At 61.9% G+C, this 25,111-nt stretch overlaps 2 protein-coding genes across 38 annotated transcripts in view; one reads left to right on the forward strand and one right to left on the reverse strand.

Annotated features, from left to right (window-relative positions):
• The first annotated feature begins 552 nt into the window (after positions 1–552).
• On the forward strand, positions 553–18,331 carry MYBPC3 (myosin binding protein C3). Its single transcript, XM_070383398.1, has 33 exons — positions 553–631; positions 1,721–1,987; positions 2,551–2,664; positions 2,742–2,834; positions 2,925–3,073; positions 4,183–4,300; positions 4,799–4,847; positions 5,114–5,143; positions 5,323–5,376; positions 6,623–6,640; positions 6,910–7,064; positions 7,986–8,118; positions 8,459–8,583; positions 8,659–8,764; positions 8,858–9,024; positions 9,362–9,527; positions 10,502–10,608; positions 10,694–10,723; positions 11,607–11,746; positions 11,946–12,026; positions 12,638–12,797; positions 13,108–13,212; positions 13,306–13,494; positions 14,847–14,984; positions 15,110–15,277; positions 15,896–15,984; positions 16,094–16,289; positions 16,504–16,643; positions 16,830–16,989; positions 17,072–17,208; positions 17,473–17,659; positions 17,903–17,940; positions 18,049–18,331. The coding sequence occupies exons 1-32, from the start codon at positions 607–609 to the stop codon at positions 17,911–17,913; spliced, it is 3,807 nt and encodes a 1,268-aa protein (XP_070239499.1). The 5' UTR covers positions 553–606; the 3' UTR covers positions 17,914–17,940; positions 18,049–18,331.
• Positions 18,332–18,336: 5 nt separating this feature from the next.
• Positions 18,337–25,111, reverse strand: part of MADD (MAP kinase activating death domain) — a 41,544-nt gene continuing 34,769 nt past the window's right edge. For 23 of the 37 annotated variants that reach the window (XM_070383363.1, XM_070383395.1, XM_070383375.1 and 20 more), the window contains 6 exons: positions 24,793–24,957; positions 24,482–24,554; positions 24,237–24,343; positions 22,208–22,277; positions 20,502–20,548; positions 18,337–20,185 (listed from right to left, as the gene is read on the reverse strand). In XM_070383363.1, coding sequence (XP_070239464.1) covers positions 20,081–20,185; positions 20,502–20,548; positions 22,208–22,277; positions 24,237–24,343; positions 24,482–24,554; positions 24,793–24,957 — 567 coding nt within the window. In that variant the 3' untranslated portion in view covers positions 18,337–20,080. Of the gene's footprint in view, positions 20,186–20,501; positions 20,549–22,100; positions 22,184–22,207; positions 22,278–24,236; positions 24,344–24,481; positions 24,555–24,792; positions 24,958–25,111 lie in introns of all 37 variants that reach the window. The other 14 variants (XM_070383388.1, XM_070383381.1, XM_070383392.1 and 11 more) reach the window with 2 other exon arrangements.

Below are 25,111 nucleotides of genomic sequence, written 5' to 3' on the forward strand. Positions count from 1 at the left end.
CAATGCTTGTATATAGAATTGCTCTCTCCTGATGATGGGGGGGGACAAATGACCTTCCCTGATTAGTGGGTCTTGCTCACAGTAGGTCACATGTGATTCACTTCTTCCTGTGTAGCAGCTGATGTTCTTTGCGACTTTGGTGGGGTGGGGGTGTGGAGGCAGTTGCGGGGGTTCAGAAGGACACTCAGGAGGGAAGCCGGGACTCGGGGTCTGTGGGTGTAACCATCACCCAACATGGACGCCTCTGACCCGACAGCTTCAGGGTTCTGGGCCCCACACACCCCCACTGCTCAATTTGCTTGTCACAAGGACACACGGCAGGGCTTGGGGTGCCCCTGTGTTCACTGAGGGTTGGGGGGGCAGGATCTGTCCTGTGGGGTTGCTGAGGGAGGGGCCGGGGCCAGCGGAGAAAGCCAGGGCCACACATTCTCCTGGAGAGCCCTTGATCTCAGGAATTTGTCTATATTTAGCAGGTGGCCAGGCAGGGTGCAGATAAGGAAGGTCTGGAGAGGGGGCGGCCCCTTATATAGTTCGGGACCGGAGCCCTGCTCAGAGTCTCTTTGGGTGGCCCGTGCCTGCTCGGTTCCTGCTGTGACCTCTCTCAAGATGCCCGAGCCAGGGAAGAAACCAGGTAGCTCCAGACCTGGGCTGGGGACCGACCGTGGGGTAGGGAGGGCTGGGGACATCCTCGGTTAGGGGGTGGGCCCAGGAATGAGCTCCTGAGGGGGTTCCCAGGACAGGGGCTCTGTCCTCCTGGGTCCTTTTTCGATTCTCAGTTTCTCCTTCTCATCATTCTGATGAGAGTGAGGGTAAACCAGGATCAGGGGCCCAGAGGGGGAGACAGCCAAGGCAGGAAGCCCCCAGGGCCATCGCCCCACTCTCAGGATGCCCGGGGACCCCTCCCTGCCTGCATCCCCATCTTCTGCAGCAAGGTTAGGTCCCGGCTTGCCCTTTGGGGAAAGGCTGCCACAGGAGGCACCACAGGATGACCCCAGACTTGAGCCCATCTCCCTGAACATCTTGGATGGGCCCCTCCCCTCTCTGGGTCTTGGTTTCCCCAACTGTACAAAGAGGGCTTCGGTGGGTTGCTTCTAGTTCTGAGAGTCTCTGCTTTGCCAGCCTGCACCCCTGTGGCCCCCACACCAGGCATGGCCCCCACACTGAGGTGATGCAGGGCCTCTGCTCTGGGGAGAGGGTGGGCAAGAGGTCCCTGAGCCACCGCCAAGGGCAGAGAAAGTCACAGCCCGGAGTCCCCGCCCTGGCCTTCCAAGGTTGTCCAGGTCAGGGATCAGCCCCCCAGCCCCAGCCCTCTCCCAGGCCAGCTTTATCTCACTTGCTGATTCCCAGCCCCAGGCCCTTAGAGGACAAATTTAGCCACGTCCAAGTAGGCAGAGTGCTGGCCCCTTGCCAAGGGCCGCAGTTGGTGGGGGCTGGGCTTCCACAAGCAGAGAGGGTGGGCTCTTCAGGGACACACCTAGCAAAATTCCTCAGGCCTGGCTCTCCCACTTCCTGGCTGTGTGATCTTGGGTAAGTCACTTAACCTCTCTGAGCCTCAGAGCCCTCCTCTGGGGATGATAACTGCACCTACCTCATAGAGCCGTTGGAGTATTAAACGAGGTGATCCATTAAAGTGCTCACCACCTTATTTAATAAGAGGGTATGTAGGAGTGGGATCCAGGGGCAAGCCAGGGGACCCCTGCAAACTCCATTGGCCCCTCAGCCTCCGCCTTCAGCAAGAAGCCACGGTCCGCAGAGGTGGCCGCCGGCAGCTCTGCCGTGTTCGAGGCCGAGACAGAGCGGGCAGGACTGAAGGTGCGCTGGCAGCGGGCGGGCAGCGACATCAGTGCCAGCGACAAATACAGCCTGGCAGCCGAGGGCACGCGGCACACGCTGACCGTGCGGGATGTGGGTCCCACCGACCAGGGCTCCTACGCGGTCATCGCTGGCTCCTCCAAGGTCAAGTTTGACCTCAAGGTTGTAGACGCAGGTAAGCGCCTGGGCAGCCTTCCCTGAAGTTGGAGCAGCCCCGCCAGCTCTCTGTCGATCACGGCACAGGAGCTGTCTTCCCACTTTCTCACCTTGGCCCTGGTTGCACCCTCAGCCCGCCGTGGCCTTTTCCCGTTTTCTGTAGCAAGACCTTTCTGAGTGTCCCCGCGAGGCTCCCTGGCCCATCTGGGCCGATCTGGAGGTGGGGGAAGTTCAGAGATGAGTCAGACGTAACACTGACCTCCCGCTGGACACCCCCACATGGATGGGAACTTGGTGGGCTGGGTGTGCTGGCAGGGAAGCCCCTATGGCTGTGTGCCGAGCCCCAGCCCAGCTTGACGGGCTGGACCAAGACCCAACCCTGGAGAAGGAGAGGAGGGATGTTCAGGCCGACCCTCTGAGATGAGGGCACAGACAACTGGTGAGGGCAGGGAGAAGGTGAAACGCAGGCTGGATGGACTTCTTGCAAAGATGGGAAGGACCAGGGACAAGATTACCGGGGTGTGGGGGCAGCGGGGCTCTGATTAGAAGCTGCTCCACAACCCCCAACCTGATCCCCTCCAGGGAAAACGGAGCCTGTGTCAGCCCCTGCTCCCGCCCCCACCGAGGCCCCTGGAGCCCCGGGAGAGGCCCCGACCTCTGCCCCTGAGGTGGAAGCAGGCGCCCCCAGTCCTGAAGGTGAGAGGAGCGGGGCAGGGAGGCCGGGTCGGTGGATGGGGGTGTCCCAGGGCAGGTCTCAAATGCCTCTACCACAGGGTCCAGCTCAGCGGCCCCTGAGGGCCCCAGTGCCCCTGGCGACCCCATCGGCCTCTTTGTGATGAGGCCACAGGATGGCGAGGTGACCGTGGGTGAGTGTGGGGCTGCTGCCCCCAGGGGCGAGGTGGGGGACGGAGGCACAGGGCGTCCCCCAAGCCCAGACGGTCACGCCTCTCCGGCAGGTGGCACCATCACCTTCTCAGCCCGCGTGGCCGGAGCCAGCCTCTTGAAACCGCCCGTAGTCAAGTGGTTCAAGGGCAAGTGGGTGGACCTGAGCAGCAAGGTGGGGCAGCATCTGCAGCTGCACGACAGCTACGATCGGACCAGCAAGGTGGGGCCCGCGGGCACAGGGTCACAGGGATGCACAGCGAGGGGATGTGGAGAGCCCCTGGAAGGCCCGGGGGGGCACAGAGAGGCAGGGAGGCACTGAGACCTGAGCCACAGAGGAGGTGCAGAGAAGGGGTGTGGAAAGCCTGCAAAGCTGGTTGGGGGGTCAGTGGCACACAGTGAGCTTGGCGAGGCTCAGAGGAGGGTTATTGGGGGCCTAGAAGGACATGGGGGCTCAGAGGCGTGATAGTCTCATGTGTGCGCTCAGTCGTGTCCGACCTTTGCGACCCCATGGACTGTAGCCCGCCAGGCTCCTCTGTGCATGGGATTTCCCAGGAGTGGGTTGCCATTTCCTCCTCCAGGGGATCTTCTCGACCTGGGGGTCAAACCTATGTCTCCTGCGTTGGCAGGTGGATTCTTCACCACGGAACCACTAGGGAAGCTGTGATAGTCTCAAGGGGGCATAATAAAGCCTGGGGGCACCAGTCAGTGAGGGTGCAAAGGCCCCATATGGACGGCTATCAGCTCACGGGGCCCTCGATGAGCAACCACAATTCTCTACACACACGAGGAAACCAAAGCTTGAGAGGTTGCTGTTGCTGGTCCCAGGTCACTCAGAGCCAGGCCTGGAACCTGTGCTTTGACTCCCAGCCTTTGCTCCTCCCACTCTTCCACAGTCCTGGCCCAGGCAAGGGGGCTTCTGGAAGGATAGGGTGGACATGTTCAGTTGTGTGGGCAGTTCCCTGAGCAAAAATGCCTTTTTTGGGGGGCTGAACTGCGTGGCTCTCAGAATCTCTAATTGGTGATCCAACCTGGGCCCATTGCAGTGAAAGCATGGAGTCCTACCACTGGACTGCCAGGAAATTCCCCCAAAATGCCTCATCCTAAGTGAATGCCACGTGCCTTATAGCCACCCCTGATTTCTATTTTATCACCACCCTGTGCCAGCAGACAGCAATGTGTCTTGAGAAGGGGTCCCTTTTTTATGTATCCAAAACGGAATGGATTCATTTAAGCCCCGAAGGGTGAGAAGGTCGGTGGTCCCCAGCCACCCCGGCTCCTTTTCAGCCTTGTCTCCCGGCCTCCAGCCTCCCCGACACCTGCCCTCCACAGGTCTACCTGTTTGAGCTGCGCATCATGGATGCCCAGACCACCTTTGCCGGTGGTTACCGCTGTGAGGTGTCCACCAAGGACAAATTTGACAGCTGCAACTTCAACCTCACTGTCCATGGTGAGGGGCCCTGTGGCGTCTGTTGGGTTCAGGCTCCCCGTGGGTCCGGTCCCCACCCCCGCCTCCACTTCCCAGTACTAACGGGGATGCTGAGGCCTGGCCATACGCCCGCTGATCACACGCTCAGTGCTATTCACACAGAAGCATGCAAGAAATACATCGGGGCTTCTAGGCTTGGGGTGGGGCTTGACCTCAGATCTCCTCTGGGTATCATCTTGGTATCTGATGATTAGGCACTGGTGAAGAGGTGAAGGGTGAGTCAAGACATGGGAGGGAGATGAATCTGGAAGGTATTGGGGACCATGAACTGCGCCACGTCCCTGGTTCCTCAACGCGGGCTGGGAAAGGTTCAGGGGGCAGGTTCCTGGGACAGATGCCCACTGTCAAGGGGTCATAGGTGGGCAGGCCTGTGACACCAGGAGATCCCAGGGCAGGACTCCTGGGCAGGCCCCCTCTAAAGCCTTCCCCCTGACTCTCGTCCCCCCTCTTTGAAACCAGAGGCCGTTGGCCCTGGAGATGTGGACCTCCGATCAACTTTCCGCCGCACGTGAGTGGCCCTCTCTCCTCGGGGCTGTGGGGGAGGCCAGTGCTGGGGTCTGTGGCCCCTTGGGGTCAGGGCCAGGGTGATGTGGGGGCCCAGGGCTGGGGTGGGATGTTGGGGGGACCAGGACTGGGGTTGATACGGGGGTCAGAGCAGGGGCATAACATAGGGACCAGGGCTTGGGGTGATGTGAATGGCCAGACTGAAATGGATGGGTGTGGAAGAGAGTAAGCTCCCTGGGCAGGTGAAAAATCTGAGTCTTATCCCCGCAGGAGCCTGGCTGGAGGCGGTCGGCGCATCAGGTGCCCCTTCCAATCCACCTGTATGGTGACCCCAGGGGTCTGAGACGGGGCGGGGGGGGCACGCCCGCTCCGTCAGTGTCCCTGTCTCTCCCTCGCCCCAGCCCACCCCCACCCCGCTCCCAGACCCTTCTATTCGTAGTTGGCTCTGTCGTGGCCTCACTGGGGGTTCCTCTCCGCAGCGACAGCCATGAAGACGCTGGGACTCTGGACTTCAGCTCGCTGCTGAGGAAGAGGTAAGCCCAGGGAAGCAGCTCCCAGAACACGTGGCTCCCTGATGCCAGCCCTGTGGTTTTCCAGCTGTGTGACCCCGAGCAGGTCATGCACCTCTTGGAGCTAGTTTCCTTGTCTGTCGGACGGGACAGTCCAGGTGCTGGGAAGAGTCAGAGGGCTCAGCAGAGGTTACATCCCATGTACTAACATCCTCACACTGTTCCCGTTACCAGCCTACACTTGAGTCTGTGATGGCTCTTCCCAATAGGCTCTGGAGACCCACAAGCTGGGAGAGGGTTCCAAAGCCTCAGGAATTGCCCACCTAGGCCACACAGTGCAACTGACCCGTGTGCTCTGTGTCCTGTCCCTCCCTCTCTTGGACCCTGCATTACGGCCAGTGCTGCTTCAGCCCAGAGAATGAGCACTGGGGTCAAGTGCTTTGAGGGTAGCAGGGCCATCCCCACCAGGGCAGATGACAGATGACAAGGCTGGGGATCAGACTGACCTGGGTGAGGATCCGGGCGAGGATCTCCACTGACTGGGGAGTCTCTGAGCCTCCGGCTTTCCTGACACTCACCTATCAGAGCTCAGGAGGAATAAACAAGGCCACGGGTGCCCTGTAAACGGAAAGGTGTGAGTGCAGGGAGGAAAGTGGAGGTGAGGCCCCATGTGCTGTGGGTCACGGAGGGATGACTGTGCCTTGTTTCTGAGTCCACACTTGTATTGTGTGCTGCATGACAGGCCAGTAAGTCGAAGGACAACTTGTCGGGGGCAAAGAATAAGGACTTTATTCAGAAAACCAGCAAACCAAAGATGGTGGACTAATGTCCCAAAGAACCATCTTACCCCAGTTAGAATTCTGGTCTCTTCTACTGAAAGGGGGAGGGGGTGTGGCTGGTTATTGCAGACTTCTTAGAAGAATGCTTTGTTCTTGCAGCCCTCTAGGTAGATTTGGTCACACTGTTCTTGTAAACTCCCCACAAGATAATTGTTATCTTTTGTAACTTTTTATCTCCATACGAATGAAAAGCGTTCTATACCTTTAAAGGTCCAGCCAGAGAGACACAGCCTTGAGAATGGAGAATGTCATATACTTTATAGTTCAGGGTATAGACAACATGCTTTTACAAGGGTGCAGAGCCAGCTTGACGAAGCACAGGCAACAGAGCACAAGGGTTAGTGCTAAAGGCATGGACTCAATATGGAGTCACCTTTGTTCTCTGTTCCGTCTCTAATGTGTACACTGCCCTTCTTTCCTGCCTGGAGCAGCAGTTTACGGACCCCGAGGTGAGTGTCCCAGGAAGCACCGCCCCCCCCCGCCGCCCTTATCACCCCTACTTCAGCCAGGAGCCCCTCCCCGTCCCAGTCCCCCACACTGAGCACCTAAGGCCTCATGATCCCCAGAACTGGTCCAGGATCCACTCCAGTTCAAGCTGCCCCACCAGAAGGGAAGGGTCAGCGGGGCGGGGGCAGCTCCCGCTTGCGGAGGGAAGGGCAGGGGGACAGCAACTCTGTCCTGGCCACGGGGGCTCTGAGGCCTTGCCACGTGGACGCAGGCTGGAGGCCCCCGCCGAGGAGGACGTGTGGGAGATCCTGCGGCAGGCACCCCCGTCGGAGTACGAGCGCATCGCCTTCCAGCATGGAGTCACCGACCTGCGGGGCATGCTCAAGAGGCTCAAGGGCATAAAGCGGGACGAGAAGAAAAGCACAGGTGAGCCTCCAGCGCAGAGCCAGGCGAGGCGAAGGCTGGCTGAGCGCCTGCCTAGATGTGCGTGGGCACGTGCACGCACGGCGGCGCGCAGACGCAGGCATGTGCACACAGCGCGGCACGCAGACGCGCTGCCGGGAAAGAGCGGCATCCAGCTTGACTCAGAGACACCCGGGAAGGGACCATTTGGGTGAACGTCCTCTTCTGTGGGGGGAAAAAGCTGGGGTGCCCGGGTTGGCATCTGGTCGCACAGAAAAAGAAAAGGGCAGTTAGCCCCGAGATGCCACAGGAAGAGGACGGAGCCCAGGCCAGCCCTCCTCTCCACAGCCAAAGCCAGGAGGCCCCTTCCTCCCCGACCCGCCCTTGGGGAAAAAAGTAGCCTGCTTGATTCTCCCCATACCCCCCAGAAGGGGAGGAAGCCAGTTTAGCCCAGAGGACACCGCCCCCTCCCCCGACCCGGGAAGAGAAAACCCTGGTTAAGCCCCCTCACAGGCCAACAGAACAGGTGGGTGCAGGTGAGCGCCCCCGGCCCCCACCCTAGGTGGGTCAGAGGCGAGGGCTCGGGTCAGCCCTTCCCCATCGCGGGCTTGACATGGAGACCCTGAGTTGAGACGGAGGAGGCACCTAGAAGGAGGGCATGAACCTGGGGGTTGCCACAAAAACAGACCGGAGAGGAAGAGAAGGCCCATTTGTCCCACCACCCATTCTCCTGCCAAGCTCCTGCCTTTCTGGAAGCCCTGAACCCTAGCTCTGAGTTGAGCAGGTGAAGTGGACCCCAGGGAAGGAAGCCAGAGAGACAAGGAGCTGACAGAGATAAGGAGACAGTCACAGCAGAGGCACAGAGAGAGACGTGGGGAGGTGGGACCGTGTCCTCCTGGCCTGGGCCAGCCTGGGGAGCCGGGGGCTGAGGGTGGGGGTGCTCAGCCTTTCAGAAGAAGCTGCAGCCGGCCTACCAGGTGAGCAAGGGCCACAAGATCCGGCTGATGGTGGAGCTGGCCGACCCTGACGCCGAGGTCAAGTGGCTTAAGAACGGACAGGAGATTCAGATGAGCGGCAGGTGAGGGCGGGTGCTGGGGCCTGGGGGTGCTGGGGCCGGGAAGGGCTGCCCCCCAACCCTGCGTTCCCTGCCTCTCTCTCCGCCCCTGCCCTCTGGCCAGCTCTCACTCCCTATCTCTGTCTCTCCCCATTTCTCTGGGTTCTAACTCTCGTCTCTGTTTCTTCCCGGCTCTCTCGATCTCGCTCCTCGCTTCGGGAATGCTCCACGGGCCTCTTCTGCTCTGCAGCAAGTAAGGTTCCTTGGGGTGGGGGCACAGGGGTCCCGATGGGGGTTTGAGGGGGCACCCAGGGCCCAGGCGGGGAGTCCATGGGTCTCCTGCCCCCACCCTGGCCTTACCCAGGTACATCTTCGAGTCCATCGGCGCCAAGCGCACGCTGACCATTAGCCAGTGCTCGCTGGCGGACGACGCAGCCTACCAGTGCGCGGTGGGTGGCGAAAAGTGCAGCACCGAGCTCTTCGTCAAAGGTGGGCCTGGGGCCCTGAGACCCCGAGAGGGGACCCACAGAGCGGCCCGCCCATCTCGCTCCCTCCGCTTGACAGAGCCCCCCGTGCTGATCACGCGGCCTCTGGAGGACCAGCTGGTGATGGTGGGACAGCGAGTGGAGTTTGAGTGTGAAGTGTCTGAGGAGGGGGCGCAGGTCAAATGGTGAGTGCCGAGGCAGGGGGTCGTCGGGCAGGGCCGGGGGCCTGGGGTGTCCCCAGAGGGGGCCCTGGCACCTGCTGCCCACCCTCTGGCCAGGCTGAAGGACGGGGTGGAGCTGACCCGGGAGGAGACCTTTAAATACCGGTTCAAGAAGGACGGTCAGAAGCACCATCTGATCATCAACGAGGCGACACTGGAGGACGCCGGGCACTATGCGCTGCGCACCAGTGGGGGCCAGGCTCTGGCTGAGCTCATCGTGCAGGGTGAGCCCCCAGCCACGGGCGGGGATCAAGCAAAGCCAGCATCAAGGCCCGCGTGGTCCTGGACATGCCACTTCAATACCTCAAACCTCACTCTCCTCATCCATAAAATGGGGATGCTGGGGTGACCACCTGGAGAGTGTTGGGAGGTTCAGATGGGCCTGGTTAGCGTCACCCACCCTGGCGCACTTAGGTTCCTTGTGTACACAGCACCATCACAGGCACACAGGCATTGCACTCATGCACGCACTCATGTGTTTTCACAAGCCCAGGAGATCTCTGCAGGGATTCCCACCCACACACCCCCGCCCCAGCTCACTGGCTCTGCCCTGCCCCACAGAGAAGAAGCTGGAGGTGTACCAGAGCATTGCAGACTTGACGGTGGGCTCAAAGGACCAGGCTGTGTTCAAGTGTGAGGTGTCAGATGAGAACGTGCGGGGCGTATGGCTGAAGAACGGAAAGGAGCTGGTGCCTGACAGCCGCATAAAGGTGTCCCACATCGGGCGGTGAGTGTGCAGGATGTGCCAGGGACAGTCACAGAGAGACAGCAAGAAACAGAGAGACACAGGCAGAGGGAGGGACAGACACACAGAAAAACAGACTGAAGCAAAGAAAAAGAGACGAACAGGAAGAGAGCGCGCTAAGAGTGAGCTAGAGACAGAGACTGAGAGACGGGAGAGAGAGATGAACAGAAAGGGACAGACACACGGTCAGGACAGAGACAAAGAGGAGAAGGGACGCACCCAAGTGTGGAGAGGCAGAAGCGTACGGAAAAGGAGGGCCCCTTAGAGATGGAGGGGGAAGTCGGAGACAGATGAGGCAGTGAGAGAGACAGGCTGGGACCCCCAGCTCGGGACCAGGGCGGGGCAGGGCGCACGGGGCATGGCTCTGGCCAGGGGCCCTCACTGTCTCCCACTCTCTTACTCATACCCTGAGTATCTGGGCCAGCCCGTGCTGGGCCCAAGGTCACAGAGATTAATGTGACAAGCCCCTGCCCAGTCTCCAAGGGCCCAGCCAAAGGGACATGTCTACACTGCCTACCTCTGAAAGCAGGCAAGGGAGCGGAAAAATTCAAAAGCAGAGAAAGCACTCAAAAAAAATTTTTATTTTTTGGCTGTTCTGGGTCCTTGTTGGTGTGCACAGGCTTTCTCGAGCTGCGGCAAGCGGGAGCTCCCCTGTGGTTGCAGTGCTGGGGCTCCTCATTGCGGTGGTGGTTCATTTTGAGGAGAACCCGCTCTAGGTGCACCTGCTTTAGTTGCTCCTCAGCATGTGAGATCTTCCCGGACAAGGGGTCGAACTCATGTCCCTTCGTTGGCAGGTGAATTCCTAACCACTAGACCACCAGGGAAGTCCGAGAAAACACTCTGCACACCATTGAGCCAGGGCAGGGCGAGGGCTCCCTGGAGCCCTGGCTGGGGTGTCTGGTGAGGCAAGGGGTGCGTGGCCCAGCAGGGTCCCTTGAGCCACGACTGCCCTGTAGGGTCCACAAGCTGACCATTGACGACGTCACGCCCGCAGACGAGGCGGACTACAGCTTTGTGCCGGAAGGCTTCGCCTGTAACCTGTCTGCCAAGCTCCACTTCATGGGTGAGCCGGTGCTGAGGGGCAGAGGGGCCCCTGCTGCTGGGCCCAGCCTGCACCCTGGTGCCACTTGCTCTTCCATCTCTTGCAGAGGTCAAGATTGACTTCGTGCCCAGGCAGGGTGAGTCTCGGACCCCGGCATGGTGCCTCCCCCACCCCGCCAGGGTCTCCTCTCCACTCAACAGAAGCAGGGAGCCGGGAGTTGGGACCTGGCTCAGCCTGAGGCCCAGCCTCAGCTCTGCCACTCTGACCGCAGGCCAGCTGCAGTCTATCTCAGCCTCAGTTTCCTCACCTCTAAAACGGGGACCCCGAAGTGGCTCCCCAGTGGGGTGATAGGAACGATGACCTAAGGTGGTATGTGTGAGCTTGCAGAGGACATCACAGTTGTGGGCTTTTATTATTAATCTTTTTTGCTTTTAGTACCTCTCCTGCATTTAGATTAAACTGTGATCAGGGATTTTAGGATTTTAACTTCAGGAGACTTGTCCAGGCTGAGGCGGGCTCTAGGCCAGGGCTTTCCAAACAGGGTTCAGTAAGTTTGAGAAACTCTGAGCCGTCCGTCTGTCCTACTGCTTGTTGCTTCAGAAAGCGCATGGGCATGTCAGAGGCTCTGAAAAGTCCTACTCAAGTTGGTTTAACCCAGGGTTTCTTAAATATTTTCCATGGAAACTTTTTTTTTCTAGCAAGACACTGGTGTTCCCCCAAACACAATCTGAGAAATGCCATCCTAGGTGACCCAACGTTACGAACCTCCCTGGGAACTTCCTGGGCAGATGGCAGTTTTAGGTGTGATCGGGCAGGGTTACACAGGTGTATATGTGTGTTAGTACTCATTAAGCAGTGTGCTCAGTGTTGGCATTTGATTGTATGCAAACTATACCTCGAGAAAATAAATTCAGAAGATAAACCAACTCCCAGGGGCATGTGCTTTTTCCAGTTCTCCCTTCTTTCAGAGGCCTGGGGCCCTTTTCTTCTTTCTCTGACCTGTTCTGTCTCCCTGCCAGAACCTCCCAAGATCCACCTGGACTGCCCGGGCCGCGTGCCGGACACCATCGTGGTTGTGGCCGGGAACAAGCTACGCCTGGACGTCCCTATCTCCGGGGATCCTGCTCCCACTGTGATTTGGCAGAAGGCCATCACAAAGGTACTGTGGACCCCTCCCCCCACGCCCCCATCTGTAAAATGGGCGCGTGGGCCCAGCACGCTCCCCACCCCACCTGCGCACGCCCTACAGCTGGCCGGGGGTGGGCAGAGCAAGGACAGGGTGCTTGGCAGGGTTCCCTCCAGGCCAAACCAGACCTTCCTCCTCCGCCCTCCCTCCTTCCTTCCCGTCCTGTTTCCAGGGGAATAAGGTCCCAGCAGGGCCAGCCCCCGATGCATCAGAGGAGTCAGGTGCCGGTGACGAGTGGGTGTTTGACAAGAAGGTGAGTGAGGCTGGAGGAGGCTCGTTTGGCTGCCGTGAGTTTCTGTCCACGTGGGATCCGCCCTCAGGCGAGGTCTCTGTTGAGATGCCCCATTGGGCCAGCTGTGTTCCTGCCCCAGGCAGGGTCTCCACCCTCCACACCCCAGGAAGTCGTTCGGACTTGCGGGCTCCCTGGCTCTTGTCTTCCTGAGCCCACCTTGACTTTGTGCTCCCTCCCCGTGGGGGAGTAGGTCCTTGGCCCTTTTCGGTCGGAGTCGCAGCCAGGGCACCGCTCTTGGCTTTTCTTTCTCCTCCACGCACTGCTGCTTCCTCTGCCCAGCTGAGGTCTTTTGAGACCCTCACAGTAATTGTGTGAGGTCGTTTAGGTCAGAAAGTCAGACTGAGGATGGAGAGGACAGGTGACTGCCTGAAGTTCCGTGACAAAGCGAGGGCCGTGCTCCGGCAGGTGGTGGGAAAGGGTCTTGGATTAGACACTCACACGGTGGTTCCACTGAGGCTGTGTCTCCCCAGCAGACCCGGGCTGAGCTGCGTGTCCACCTCAGGGCTGTCAGCGGCTGCAGGAACCCCTGGGGTCTGACTTGAGCCCCCCCCCAACTCCTCCTCCCCCGCCAGCTGCTGTGTGAGACAGAGGGCCGGGTCCGAGTGGAGACCACCAAGGACCGCAGCATCTTCACCGTCGAGGGGGCCGAGCGGGAGGACGAGGGTGTCTACGTGGTCACGGTGAAGAACCCCGTGGGGGAGGACCAAGTCAGCCTCACGGTCAAGGTCATCGGTGAGGCGGGGGTCCAGGGGAGAGCACGGAGGTAACCAGGGAGGACCCGGCTGTTCAGTCCTTTAGGCTCTCAGCAGACGTCGCGGGGCCCTCTCAGATTGGTAGAGCGGGTTGGGACTTGGACCTGGGGGCACACAGGCAGTGGGGAGCCGTAGTCGGCTGATTGCAGGCTGGTGACCTGATGAGAACTGCATTCTGGAAAGATGGTGTTAGCCTGTGGGGGCACGGGGGAGCCTGTTGGTTAGGGTGGTGAGGGGATGGGCACCGTTGGCCCCGGCTGGGCAGGGCACATGAGGGTCCACTCCCCCAGATGTGCCGGATGCTCCCGCGGCCCCTGAGATCAGCAAGGTGGGCGAGGACTCGTGCACGGTGTGCTGGGAGCCCCCAGCCTACGACGGCGGGCAGCCGGTCCTGGGTGAGCTGCGGGCATGGGACTGAGCCCTGGGCAGGGCGCGTGGGGTGGGGGGCTGAGCTGCAGGCAGACCAGCGCGCCGGCCTCCCCATCCAGGCTACATCCTGGAGCGCAAGAAGAAGAAGAGCTACCGGTGGATGCGGCTGAACTTTGACCTGCTTCGGGAGCTGAGCCACGAGGCACGGCGCATGATCGAGGGCGTGATCTATGAGATGCGGGTCTACGCAGTCAACGCCGTGGGCATGTCCAGGCCCAGCCCTGCCTCCCAGCCCTTCATGCCCATCGGTGAGCCTGCGAGTGCCCCCAGCCCTGCCCCGGGCCACCGCGGCCAGGGTGCAGTAACCACAGCCATTCTTCGGGCTGCGTTCACACCCCTCGACTTCCTTCATTCCCGTCATCTCACAGGTGAAGAAAGGGAGGCTCTGGGAAGTAAATTACTTGGGAGCCCAGCTGGCAGCGGGTGAGACTCGCCTCTCCAGCCCCACTTTCTGCATCTGTGAAGTGGGGGTAATGACAGTGTCTGTTTCACAAAACTGCTGTTAAGATGAAGTGAGAGCACGCAGGGGGAGCATCTGGCGTAGATGCTTCTTTTCCCCCCTTAGACCCCCTCTCTTCAGCCAGGGTTTGTGAGCCAGGGAAGGGGTGAGGGCAGGGGGCTGCTGAGGGTGTGAGGGATGTCTGTCTGTGGAAAGCGCCTTGGACCAGGAACCAGAGCCAGCACCTTCGTCCCCAGGAGGAATATCTGGAGTCATGGTCTCCCCCGAGCCTCAGTTTCTGCATCTGTATAATGGGGGTTGAGAAGTCCCCAGGAGGAATATCTGGAGTCATGGTGTCCCCCGAGCCGCTGTTTGTGCATCTGCATAATGGGAGTTGAGAAAGTCCCCAGGAGGAATGTCTGGAGTCATGGTGTCCCCCGAGCCGCTGTTTGTGCATCTGCATAATGGGAGTTGAGAAAGTCCCCAGGAGGAATGTCTGGAGTCATGGTGTCCCCCGAGCCTCAGTTTGTGCATCTGCATAATGGGAGTAGAGGAAGTCCCCAGGAGGAATGTCTGGAGTCATGGTCTCCCCCCGAGCCTCAGTTTCCACATCTGTATAATGGGGGTTGAGAAGTTAGAGCAGCCCCCGAGGGTGTGGCACTCTTGAGGATCCCTGTCAGTGTCAGGACCCATAGGTCTAGGGGACAGGGTGGCTGGCCATAGTGGGGCAGACACAGGGAGGGGCAAGGTTTGGTGAGATGGCAGGAAGAAGGTGCTCTGGGGGCAAGGGCTCAAGCCTCCCTCTTTAGGTACTGACTGCAGTTTTCTCAGCTCACTTGTACAATGCCAGGAAACTTCCATGTTTTGGGTTAGTTTTCCCTTAAATTACATCTGTAGCGTCTTCTGCTCCGTCTGAAAGAAGCGACTCCTTCTAAGCATGTTGGTATTTGGGGTGTCTTTTTAGATCTTTCTTCTGTAATTGCTGCTGCTGTCTGGGTGCGTGTTTGTTTCTAAGTCTTTCTAGAGACATGTCTTTTAACAAAGCTGGGCTATTTCTCAAGTGCTTGAAGGCCAGTGGAAGGGGGAGGGTTTCCCTGGATCCTTCAGTTGCACTGATGGGTGCAGCCTCGCTCAGACCCCGTCTGCCTCCCCTCTGCCCAGGCCCGCCCAGTGAGCCCACCCACCTGGCGGTGGAGGACATCTCCGACACCACCGTCTCCCTCAAGTGGAGGCCCCCGGAGCGCGCGGGAGCCGGAGGCCTGGACGGCTACAGCGTGGAGTACCGCCGGGAGGGCTCCGGTGAGGGCGCTGCAGGGCCCGGGCCCCCTGCCCCCTGCCGGGCCTGCCAGCCACCGGGAGGTGGGCAGCAGGCTGCAGACCCTGCCGGCCTTGCCGCCTCACGGCCGCCTCCGCCCCACCCGCAGGCTCGGCGTGGGTGTCTGCCCTGCCAGGGCTGATAGAGCGCACTTCACTGCTGGTGAAGGACCTGCCCACTGGCGCCCGCGTGCTCTTCCGTGTGCGGGCGCACAATTTGGCGGGGGCTGGACCCCCCGTCACCACCAAGGAGCCTGTGACGGTGCAGGAGTTGCTGCGTGAGTGCCCCCCGCATGCAGGGAGGGGGGGGCGGTTGGGGAGAGCCTGCCAGAGGGAGGAGAGTGCCGGGCAGGGACGAGGGGCCGGCCCCCTTACCCCGGGGGTGGCACGTGTGGGGCCTCCCGCCTGGCTGCTCCCTGTCAGTCCCCGGTTCGGACCAGGGAAGGCGCAGGTTGTTGCACCATCACCGTCGAGCTGTTCTGGGGGTCTCTCAGCTCCATCAGTTCGGCGCTGTCCACGTGCTCAGTACAGAGCAGTGAGGTCACTTGGCGTCAGGTTGGCCCCTGGGGGGATCCACTTTCCATTAGTCTGTCACCAGCAAAGAGTGGATCGTTGAGGAACTGCTGCTCAGAGTGGACAGAGAAAACAGCAGGGGGCGTAGAGGCAAAGGCCTAGATTAGCATCCCGGCCTGTGGCAGACTGGCTGTCGGACCGTGAACAAGTCCTTCACCCGCTCTGGTCCGTGCCTGTGTCGCAGCATGAAGCTTGGTGGTGGCGGGAGCCCTGGGACCTTTGGGGCTGGGGCTGGGCGGCGGGAGGAGAGGGGGGCCCAGCCACGGCTCTCCAGCCTTGCCTGGGCCTGCAGGCCCCACCAAGCCGCTCTCCTGTGCCCACAGAGCGGCCTCGGCTGCAGCTGCCCAGACACCTTCGCCAGACCATCCAGAAGAAGGTCGGGGAGCCCGTGAACCTCCTCATTCCTTTCCAGGTAGGGCTGGCTGGCCCCTGCCCTGGCACACTCGCACGTCCTCAGCAGGGCTGGGGCAGGGGCCGGGAGGGCGGGCCAGGCTCGCCGCTGAGCTGTGCTCCTCCAACAGGGCAAGCCCCGGCCTCAGGTGACCTGGACCAAGGAGGGGCAGCCGCTGGCGGGCGAGGAGGTGAGCATCCGCAACAGCCCCACGGACACCATCCTGTTCATCCGGGCCGCGCACCGCGCCCACTCGGGCACCTACCAGGTGACGCTGCGTGTGGAGGACATGGAGGACAAGGCCCAGCTGGTGCTGCAGGTCGTTGGTGCGTGGCCCAGGGCACCCCTGCAGCCCCTCCAGCCCGAGCAGGGCTGCCGCTCGCCATCTTGCAGGCCCGGGGCCCCTCCTCTGGGAGGCCCAGAGCCCCTGCTGAGGATGGCGGCCGGGTCCTGGCAGGCAGGGCGGCCCCTGGAGCCTGCGTCCCCTGCCTGTACTCAGTGTCAGAGGCGTGGGCTTCCAGCTGAATCTGTCTCCTGCAGACAAGCCAAGTCCGCCCCAGGATATCCAGGTCGCAGAGGCGTGGGGGTTCAATGTGGCTCTGGAGTGGAAGCCACCCCAAGATGATGGGAACACAGAGCTCTGGGGGTACACGGTTCAGAAGGCCGACAAGAAGACCATGGTGAGCCTGGGGCCAGGCCCCAGGTCCCTGCCCGGGGCCCAGCTGCCCTTCCCCGCCCTTGGGCGGGGCCCTCCTCTCTGCCCTGGTTCCCTCCACAGTGAGGGCGCAGACAACAGGGGTGCCCGAGAGAGGCCCTGGCAGTGCGTAGGGCCTGCCTCAGGGAACCTTTCCTTCGCTGCCCACCAGGAGTGGTTCACCGTCCTGGAGCATTACCGCCGCACCCACTGCGTCGTGTCGGAGCTCATCATCGGCAACAGCTACTACTTCCGGGTCTTCAGCCATAACACAGTGGGGCCCAGCGACACAGCCGCCACCACCAAGGAGCCGGTCCTTATCCCCAGACCAGGTGCTGGGCCTTCACTCTGGTCCCCGGGGTGGGCAGGGCTGGGAGGCGAGCCTGGCTGGGTGCTGAGTTCTGACCCCCACAGGCATCACGTATGAGTTGCCCAAGTACAAGGCCCTGGACTTCTCTGAGGCCCCCAGCTTCACCCGCCCGCTGGTGAACCGATCGGTCATTGCCGGCTATAACACTACTCTCTGCTGTGCTGTTCGGGGCAGCCCCAAGGTAGGGACCTGGGGGCGCTGGTCCAGGCCAATCCAGGAGAGCTGCCTGTGGGCCCCCACCCCGAGCAGTCCTCTTCGCGGGCTGCCCCTACTTCCTCTCCACCCCAGGGGTCAGGTGTCTCTGTGAACAGGGCCGAGGCAGTCCTGCTGGCTCCGTCTGTCCTCAGCCTTGGCCAGTCTGGGACTCTAGCAGGTGCTCAGAGGAGAAACAAACGTCGGGTCTCCTTCAATCTGAGTGCGCTCCCTCCTGCCCTCCTATCTGCAGCCCAAGATTTCCTGGTTCAAGAATGGCCTGGACTTGGGCAAAGACGCCCGCTTCCGCATGTTCAGCAAGCAGGGAGTGCTGACCCTGGAGATCAGAAAGCCCTGCCCCTTCGATGGGGGCATCTACGCCTGCAGGGCCACCAACTTAGAAGGGGAGGCCCAGTGCGAGTGCCGCCTGGAGGTGCGAGGTGAGGAGCCACCGGGCCAAGGCCGGGTGCCCCGGGGACGCTGGGCTTCTGCCCTGCTGCGCGGGCCCAAGCTGCTGCTCTGGCTGAGAGCGCGGCTGGCACAGCCGGGTGGTACTGGCCCCTGCACTTTGCTGCCAGAGCTGTTCCCTGAGACTTCCCGAAGGCTGGGGGTGGGGGCGGGGGCTACACGTGGTGCTGGGAGGTTGCAGCACAGATTCGGCATGGCCGCCTCCTCTCCCACAGTGCCTCAGTGACCGGGCTGGCTCCCTGTGGATGGCCAGGTATGTGCTCCAGATCACCCTTGGTCCAGGGGCAGCCACCAGGAGGTGGGGTCCAAGAGGCTGTTAGGGTTTCAGCCCAGCTCACTCAGATGGGAACCTGTATTACAGATGCAGCTGGAGCTGGCCCGTATGCCAGGAGCCTGGAAGGAAGCTGGATAGGCCGCCTTCCTGCTGCTGGATGTGTGTGCAAGTGTGTACACTGGAGTTGGGGGGGGGGCACCCGTAGGGCAGCATAGTCACGACAAGCGGGCACATTCTGACCTCAGAGCTCCATGTGGAAGCTCTCAGACCCTGTGTGGGCTTTGGAAGTGGTTGCTGGGACGGGCCTTTCTGGCCTGCCGTGCTTTCTCAGCATGTAAGGGCAATAAAAGATCGGTGCAGCCACTGAGAACTGACTTTTGTCCAAGGTGCCTGTTTTCACAAGAAGCACAGGAAAATTTATATTGAAAACAAACAAGGCCGGTGTTCTTTCTCCTGGATGAATTAAACGAGGACCAGAACAGGGTCCTAAATTCACGAAACAATAATAGAAGGAACTCAGTCTCCCCGACCTTCCGTTGAGGAAACCAAGGAGCTGTGACAGAGGAAAGTGCACTGTTATTAGCAAAAAGGCCAGAAGCCCCAGGCTCTGCCGTTGTTGTCCTGGCGACCGTGGTCACGGTGGCCTGGTGAGGGATAGTGACGGGCGTCTGTGTTTCTTTGCCCATAAGGCCTGGGGTGAAAGCATCCCAGCGGCTTTGGGGTCCCAGTAGGCAAAGAACCCGCTGCCCACACACAGCTGTGTTGCACGGGGAGAGGGTCCTGCTGTTGGACCAGACAGGACCAGGAAGGTGTGCGGGGGCCAGGGCCCTGCTCCCCCCCTCGCCAAGTAGTCAGAAGCCCACCACTGATGTCCTTTTGGGAGGAGGAAGCCAGCAGCTTTCAGAGGTCCTCTGATAGAGTGGTTTTTCCACGGTATAGAAAAGAAGTTCCATGAAGGCTGGTCCAAGGACTCCTGCCCTGCCTCAGACACTCCTGGTTTCCAGGCCCTGGGGGAGGCCCAGTCCTGACACCTCTCTGGGGAGCTGAGGCCCAGGCCTCGGTCTCTGTCCAGCCCCACTGAATCCCTGCTCCCTGTCAAAGCCCAGTTTGGCGGCTCCCTCTAGTGGCCCACTCGAGCACAGCCACCCTGGGGCCGCCCCTTGGAGCGGGCGGCGGGGCAAGGTGGGGCGGGCACAGCCTCACCTCCCCAACTGCCTCTGGTGGAGGTGCCTTTGTGGAGTCCAGGGCTGGCCCTCCTCGCACAGGGCTGAGGGGCCTCACTGAATGCACGGCAGCCAGGAACCCACGGGGAGTTCAGGACGTTTATTTCACATTCACACCTCTGTACACCTTCTATAAATAGTGTGGAGCCGAAATATTTACAGTCCCCTGCTGCCCACTCCCAGGCTCGCCTGCCCTCACACACGAGTGGGGTCCGAAATGGCCTTTCCCCTCCCCACCCCACCCAGCTCCAGGCGGGGCAGCCCACGGCCCTGGGAGTCTCCTACCGAGGCGGGCAGGCCGCAGGGAACTCGCCACTCAGCAGCGAAGGGGGTCGGCGCAGACCGCTGCGGGGGGAGGCTGTGGGAGCAGCCGCCAGGCAGGCCTGTGCCCGCGGGCAGCAGCTTCGGCCTGGGAACTGCCCGAGGAGCATGGCGGGCCCCGCTGGCTCTGCCGCCCCTGACCCCTCCCATGCTCACCCACCCCTCGCCGGGGGCGGGGACGAGCCTGCTGGGTCACAGGGAGGAGAGGCCAGGTCTGCCCTGAAGACCCACGATGTCACGGACGAGAACCACAACAGACAGCTCAACAGCACGCAGCAGGGGCTCGCACTGCGGCCTCGTGCGATCTCGGGAGCCACTGGCCCGAGACGCACACGCGTGTGCACGCACACACACACACACACTCACCCTTGAGCCCCGAGGGGACAGCAGGCTGGTCTTCTGGGGGAGGGGAGGGAAAGGCGGGAGAGACTAGCTCAGCCCCGTGGACACGCTGAGACACACACACACTGAGAGCCGTCTGAGCTGCGGCGAGAGGCTGGCAGAGGACACGCCATTGGCGCGCTCGGCAGCATTGTGCCAGGGCAGCAGCGAGGGGCAGCCTTCGGCCCTCCCCATCAGCTAGAGACGGGCCGGGGCGGGGTCCTGAGGTCCTCCTCACTGCTGCGGACCGCAGCCACGTACGAGAAGAGACACAACACGGAGTAGCAGATCTCGTGGGCCTGGAGGCAGAGAACCAGCCGGGTCAGCGCAGGGGACGCAGGCCCCGCCATCCTCACTCGTGGACGGCTGCCAAGTGGGAGACTCCAGGCCTCCAGCCGAAGAGCCCCCGCGAGGCCAGAGCGGGCTGCAGGAGGGGAGGCGGGCGCCTCTGCCGGGCCAAAGGCCTGCTCCACTCCAGCGGCACCTCTGGCCTCCAGACCACACTCGCCTCAACCACTCGCCATCGCCCGCGCCCTGCGAGGCCCGCCCCCCTCCTGCCGGAGTCGCCCTGGGAGCCCTCTGCAGACCGGCTGGCGGGGCTGGCGGCACACTCACCATCGGTGTCTTGTACTTGTGGCTCACCACTTCTTTAATTTCAGGAACTACAACCGGACGGGCAAGAGACAAAACAAGAGAGTTCAACACTTCAGAGCAATGACGCCACGCTCCCCCAGGCGGCGGCGCCCGGCACAGGGTCCCCTTCCCCTCTGGGCCTCACCCAGCCCCTGCGAGGGGACACCGGCCCAGACGCCCTGAGGTCCGCAATGGCCCCTGGCTCTACGGCTGCGGCTCGACCCCGCTGGCCGCCACTCCAGTCCTGGCCCCCAAGGACCACGGCGGGTGCGCCCAGCTTTCGGCCAGAAGAAGAGCAGTTTCTAGCCTGTGCCTCGCCTTGCTGGGACCCCCGAGCGCTCAGCCCCCTGCCCAGCCCCACCCTCCGGTCAAGGCAGCAGATGCCCTGTGCTCCCAGCCCAGACACGGAGGCTCCTGAGGCAGGATGAAGCGGGGGCGGGACACTAAACCCACCAGACTCGGGAGTTTCCTTCCCTGATGGCAGGAGAGGCCCAGGCCTGCCCGTGTGAGGGAGAGCGTCAGAGGGCCCTGGAGCAGACACACCGAGCAGAAGAGACAGGCGAGGACGGCACCCGGGGGAAGTGACAGGGAGCGTCAGGCAAGATACACACAGGTCCACGGCCCAGGGGCCAAGACTGAGACCCCTGGCCCCAGCCCTGCGGGGCTGCTGCGCGGCCAGAGCAGGGAAGTGGGTCTCCTGGCCTCAGCCCCATCCCAGCCCCGAGACCAGAAGTGGGGGGCATCACGCCCCAGAGGGCCCCTCCTCCTCCTGACCCTGGGAGGGGAGTTTGGGGCCCAGGGTTAACAGGGAGTAAATACACTCGTCCAAGGTAGAACAAGGAGCCCAGGTCCTTCTCCTGAGCCAGAGGACCCCCCCCCTGCCCCCCAAAACATCTCTCTGGCAGAAGAGAGGAAGGCGTACAGAACCGGTGAGCCAGCGCAGGTGGAGGACGTGGGGAAGGAAGAGGGTGGAGGGAAGGTTAGGGAAGGTTGGCGATGGGAGCAGCTGGCCTGGGCGAAGGGAGCCTGCCCACCCAGGCCCGAGGTGGCGGGCAGGGCCTGGGGAGGCAGCGCGGCGAGGTCACTTTACCTGCTGGAGAACGAAGGTTTTCATAGCAGCGATGAGGGGCACAAAAGAATGAAGCACAAACACAGCAGGAACTCAAAGCCCCAGGGTGAGAACCCAGATGCCGCTCAGCCCTGGGTGTGGGGGGGAGCCTGGCTCCCGGCTCCCTAGGCCTGCCTGCGCCCCTGCGCGCCTTCCTCTGGCTTGGAGGCTGCACGGACCCTGGCGTGGCCCCGGGGCAGTTGGACGAGGCGCTGGGCTGCTAGAGGGACTGAGGCGGCTACGTGAGCACAGCTGAGCGGGGGCGCGGCTGGGCCGCTCTGCCCCCAGGACTTTCTGACTTCCGCCTGGCCAGGCCCAGCCAGGGGAGGCGTGCTGGTTGGAGGAGCCCCCTGAGCACCAGCGGAGCTCTGGGCCGGCGTTAAGCCGCTGCTCTGGGGCCTGTTCCCTGGCAGCACTGGCTAGCTTTCCTGCCTCCCTTCTCTCATCCTCCCTACGCTCCTGCTCCTCCTGACCTCTCTGCAGAGGCGCTTCTTCTCTGTCTCTAGTCCCTCCTCTGGAGCTCCGAGGTTTGAGTTACTGCCATGTGAGTCCAGACCTAAGAGCAAAATAGTGTAATTACCAAATTCCTCCAGGACAAAGACGCCTCGGACTGTATTGCACTTTTTAATGTGATTCAGCTCTATGAAAACCTGCAAGAGAGGGAGGGAGGGAGCGGTAAGGCCCAGACGCTCCCCCTCCACCCGCAGAGCCCCCTCTCCCAGCTGTAGCCCCGTGCCCACACCGGAAACCTATGTCCCAAAGGGAGGGCACCAGAACCCACACACACACAGCTCAGAAGCGCCAAGAAGCAAAGACAGCAGAAAGGGCAGTACCTTCCGCTCCTGGCCGGAGGAGAAAGCATGGGAGAGAAAGGAAGGTGTTAGTTTTAACGGTCAAAGCCAACCCCGAGGCCCCTCTGCCGGCCTGGGCTGCCTGCCCGCACCCTCTGCCCAGGGCAGCGCTGGCAGGACCCGGCACCCCGGGGCCCCCGCCCCGGCCCCTCAGCGCTCTACCCCGCCATGCGTCCTCCTCCGGCGCAGAGGGCTGGCACGCACAAAGCTCTCCTCACACTGTCCTGGGGGAGGTGGGGGCATCTTCTGTGAGACAGGATCCAGGTTCTCCCCGGAGTGCGTGGTGCTGGCAGTGACAGCTACCACTCGGGAGAGCCTACTGGGAGTCTGCACACACTGTCTGTCTGTCTGTCCTCGTGTCTCCGGGGTGGGGCATCCGCACAGGTGTGGTATCACCCATGTTGCACAGATGAGGCTACTGAGGGTCAGGAAGGTTTTTCCTGAGGATAACAGCTGGCATCTGAATCTGAGTACATCCTGACTCCAAAGGCCACGCTTTCCCCCCTTCAGCAGAGTCCCACCAGGGGACCACCGCTTCGTCCACTCCAGCTGACTGTCAGGAGGTGGAAGATGGGCCCCGAGGCCAGGATCTCAAAGTGAGTCAGGGTCTGACCTCCTGGGGCAAAGCCGTAATCCACAGACCGGCCTGTACACACCGTGTAACGCTTAGACAGGAGGTCGGTCTGGGGCGGGGGCGGACCAAGGGGAGGACGGGGGTCATTCACTGAGACCTGTTCTTCGGAAGGTGAGGCTCTGGGGGAGGCCGCAACCCTCAAGTGCAGTCCGAAGCCTGGTCCCCAAGAACTGCTGGCGCCTTCATGGTCCAGAAAACCGCTTAAGTAAACCCTCTGCGGGTGGAGCCTCGGGTCTCGAGTATACTATTTAATGCACTACTCTGACGATAGTAAACGTGCTTCTGCACGTACCCTGCCGGGAAACCGGGGGGCTGCTCCCCAGCACACCGAGCTGCCCTGAGGGGGTCCTGAAAGAAGAATTAAAATGGAAGCGGGGAGGGAGCCCCCGAGGCCAGGCGTTCACTGCACACTCGGGTCTGGCTCAGAGCCTCGGGAGGGTGAGGGAAGGCACTTGTGTGAAGAGCCAGGACTGGGAACGGACCTGGGATGACGCGCGGGCCTCAGAAAGGAATTAGCTTAAGGAGCGTCCACTGAGAGAAAACGTAATGCTGTGTTAGAAGATCAAGAGGAGAAACGGTCAGGTCCTACGGTGGGACCACAGGGAGGGCAAGATGGATCCCGAAGTGCTCCCCGTTGGGGTCGCGGGCCGGCGGGCGGGGGAGTGGGGTCTGCGGAGCAGGGGACGGAGTGGGGCGCTCAGAGGAAGGAAGAGAACAGGAAGGAGGATCAGCAGGTTGGAAAGGCGAATTCACACACACACTCCACGCACACAAGAGGACCAGCTGGCCTAGACTCACAGCGAAACCACAAGCAAAAGCACACCCTGGAGCAAGAGAAGGGCCGGGGAGACGCTCCCACTCACACTGAGCTGAGTCTACGGGCGGGGCGCGGCCCCCTCTCCCCGCCCCCCTGCAACGGCTCCCTGCCGCGGCTTCGCGGGTGGGGGCAGCCAGTGTCCCTGCGCCCTCCCTTCGGATTGCCCTCTGGCCCAGCTGCCCCGATGCGCTCACTAGCCCCGGATGCTCCCACTAGCCCCGGAGGCCTGGCTCCCATTCGCGGGGGAACCTGGACACGACGCCTGCAGCGCCGGGGCTGGAAGCCTCAGGCTGCCACTCTAACCCACCTGGTTGTGCATGAACTTGAGGTTGATCCCTTCGAGGGTGACCTGCAGCAAGCCCCCCTCGCCAGTCTTCATGTCCTGCACGGGGAACTCGCCACCCAATTCCGGCCCTGCGGCAAGGAAGGGGCCTTATCAGCTAATGGAGGGGGCGAGCCCCGAGGCCCGTGACCTCCGCGGGGCTCTCCGGGCGGATGAACACCAATGCAAGTCAACGGAAGGCATGGGCTCCGGGGCCGCCCCCTCCTCACCCGGCTTGATGCTCTGCTGGCGGGCGGCGGCGCGCTCCATGCTGTCCTTCACGCAGTAGTACAGCTCCCGACACTGCGGCACAGGGGGCGGCCGGCCGGTCAGACCAGGCCCCCGGGCGCCCCACCCCTCTGTCCCTGAACCCTGGACCTTGGAGGCAGCTTTATGTGGCCCATGCCACAGCCAGAGGCATGTGGATGGTGGTGGGGGAGGCCAGCGTGGCTCCCTTAAGGGTCCCTTCCCTGCAGGGAACTCCAGGTGTGGCCCTCATCGCCTGCCCCGCCCCGGACACACGGAGCTCACGGGTAGGTACCTTCTTAGTATAGAACTTGTTGAGCTGAGTCTCGGAGCCATTTCTGCGCCACAAGCACAGCACCTTGGTCTTGGGGCAGTAGGTCATGTTGATGAGTTTCTCGTACCACCAGCGCTCGTACACCGTCCCGATGTTACTGCGCAGCACCACGCAGTCGTCACACACCTGCGGGGCGGTCGGCAGCCCTGGTCTCCTGGGTCTCTTCCTCCCCGGGCCACGCCGTGGGCCGCCCCGCCCCCAGGACAGATGTACCGGGTGCTAGGAGCATCCCCCAGGTCAGGGTTCTCACCCGACACTCAGCCTAACTTGGCGGAGACGC

Source organism: Bos mutus, chromosome 15 (assembly GCF_027580195.1).
Source record: "Bos mutus isolate GX-2022 chromosome 15, NWIPB_WYAK_1.1, whole genome shotgun sequence".
Lineage (NCBI taxonomy): Eukaryota > Metazoa > Chordata > Mammalia > Artiodactyla > Bovidae > Bos > Bos mutus.

Bases quoted from the DNA above. Each gene is read 5' to 3' on its own strand.
- MYBPC3 (XM_070383398.1), top strand. From the start codon at position 607: ATGCCCGAGCCAGGGAAGAAACCAG. The intron at 4,301-4,798 runs GTGAGGGGCCCT...CTTTGAAACCAG, and splicing joins CTTCAACCTCACTGTCCATG to AGGCCGTTGGCCCTGGAGAT. The intron at 8,765-8,857 runs GTGAGTGCCGAG...CCCTCTGGCCAG, and splicing joins GAGGGGGCGCAGGTCAAATG to GCTGAAGGACGGGGTGGAGC.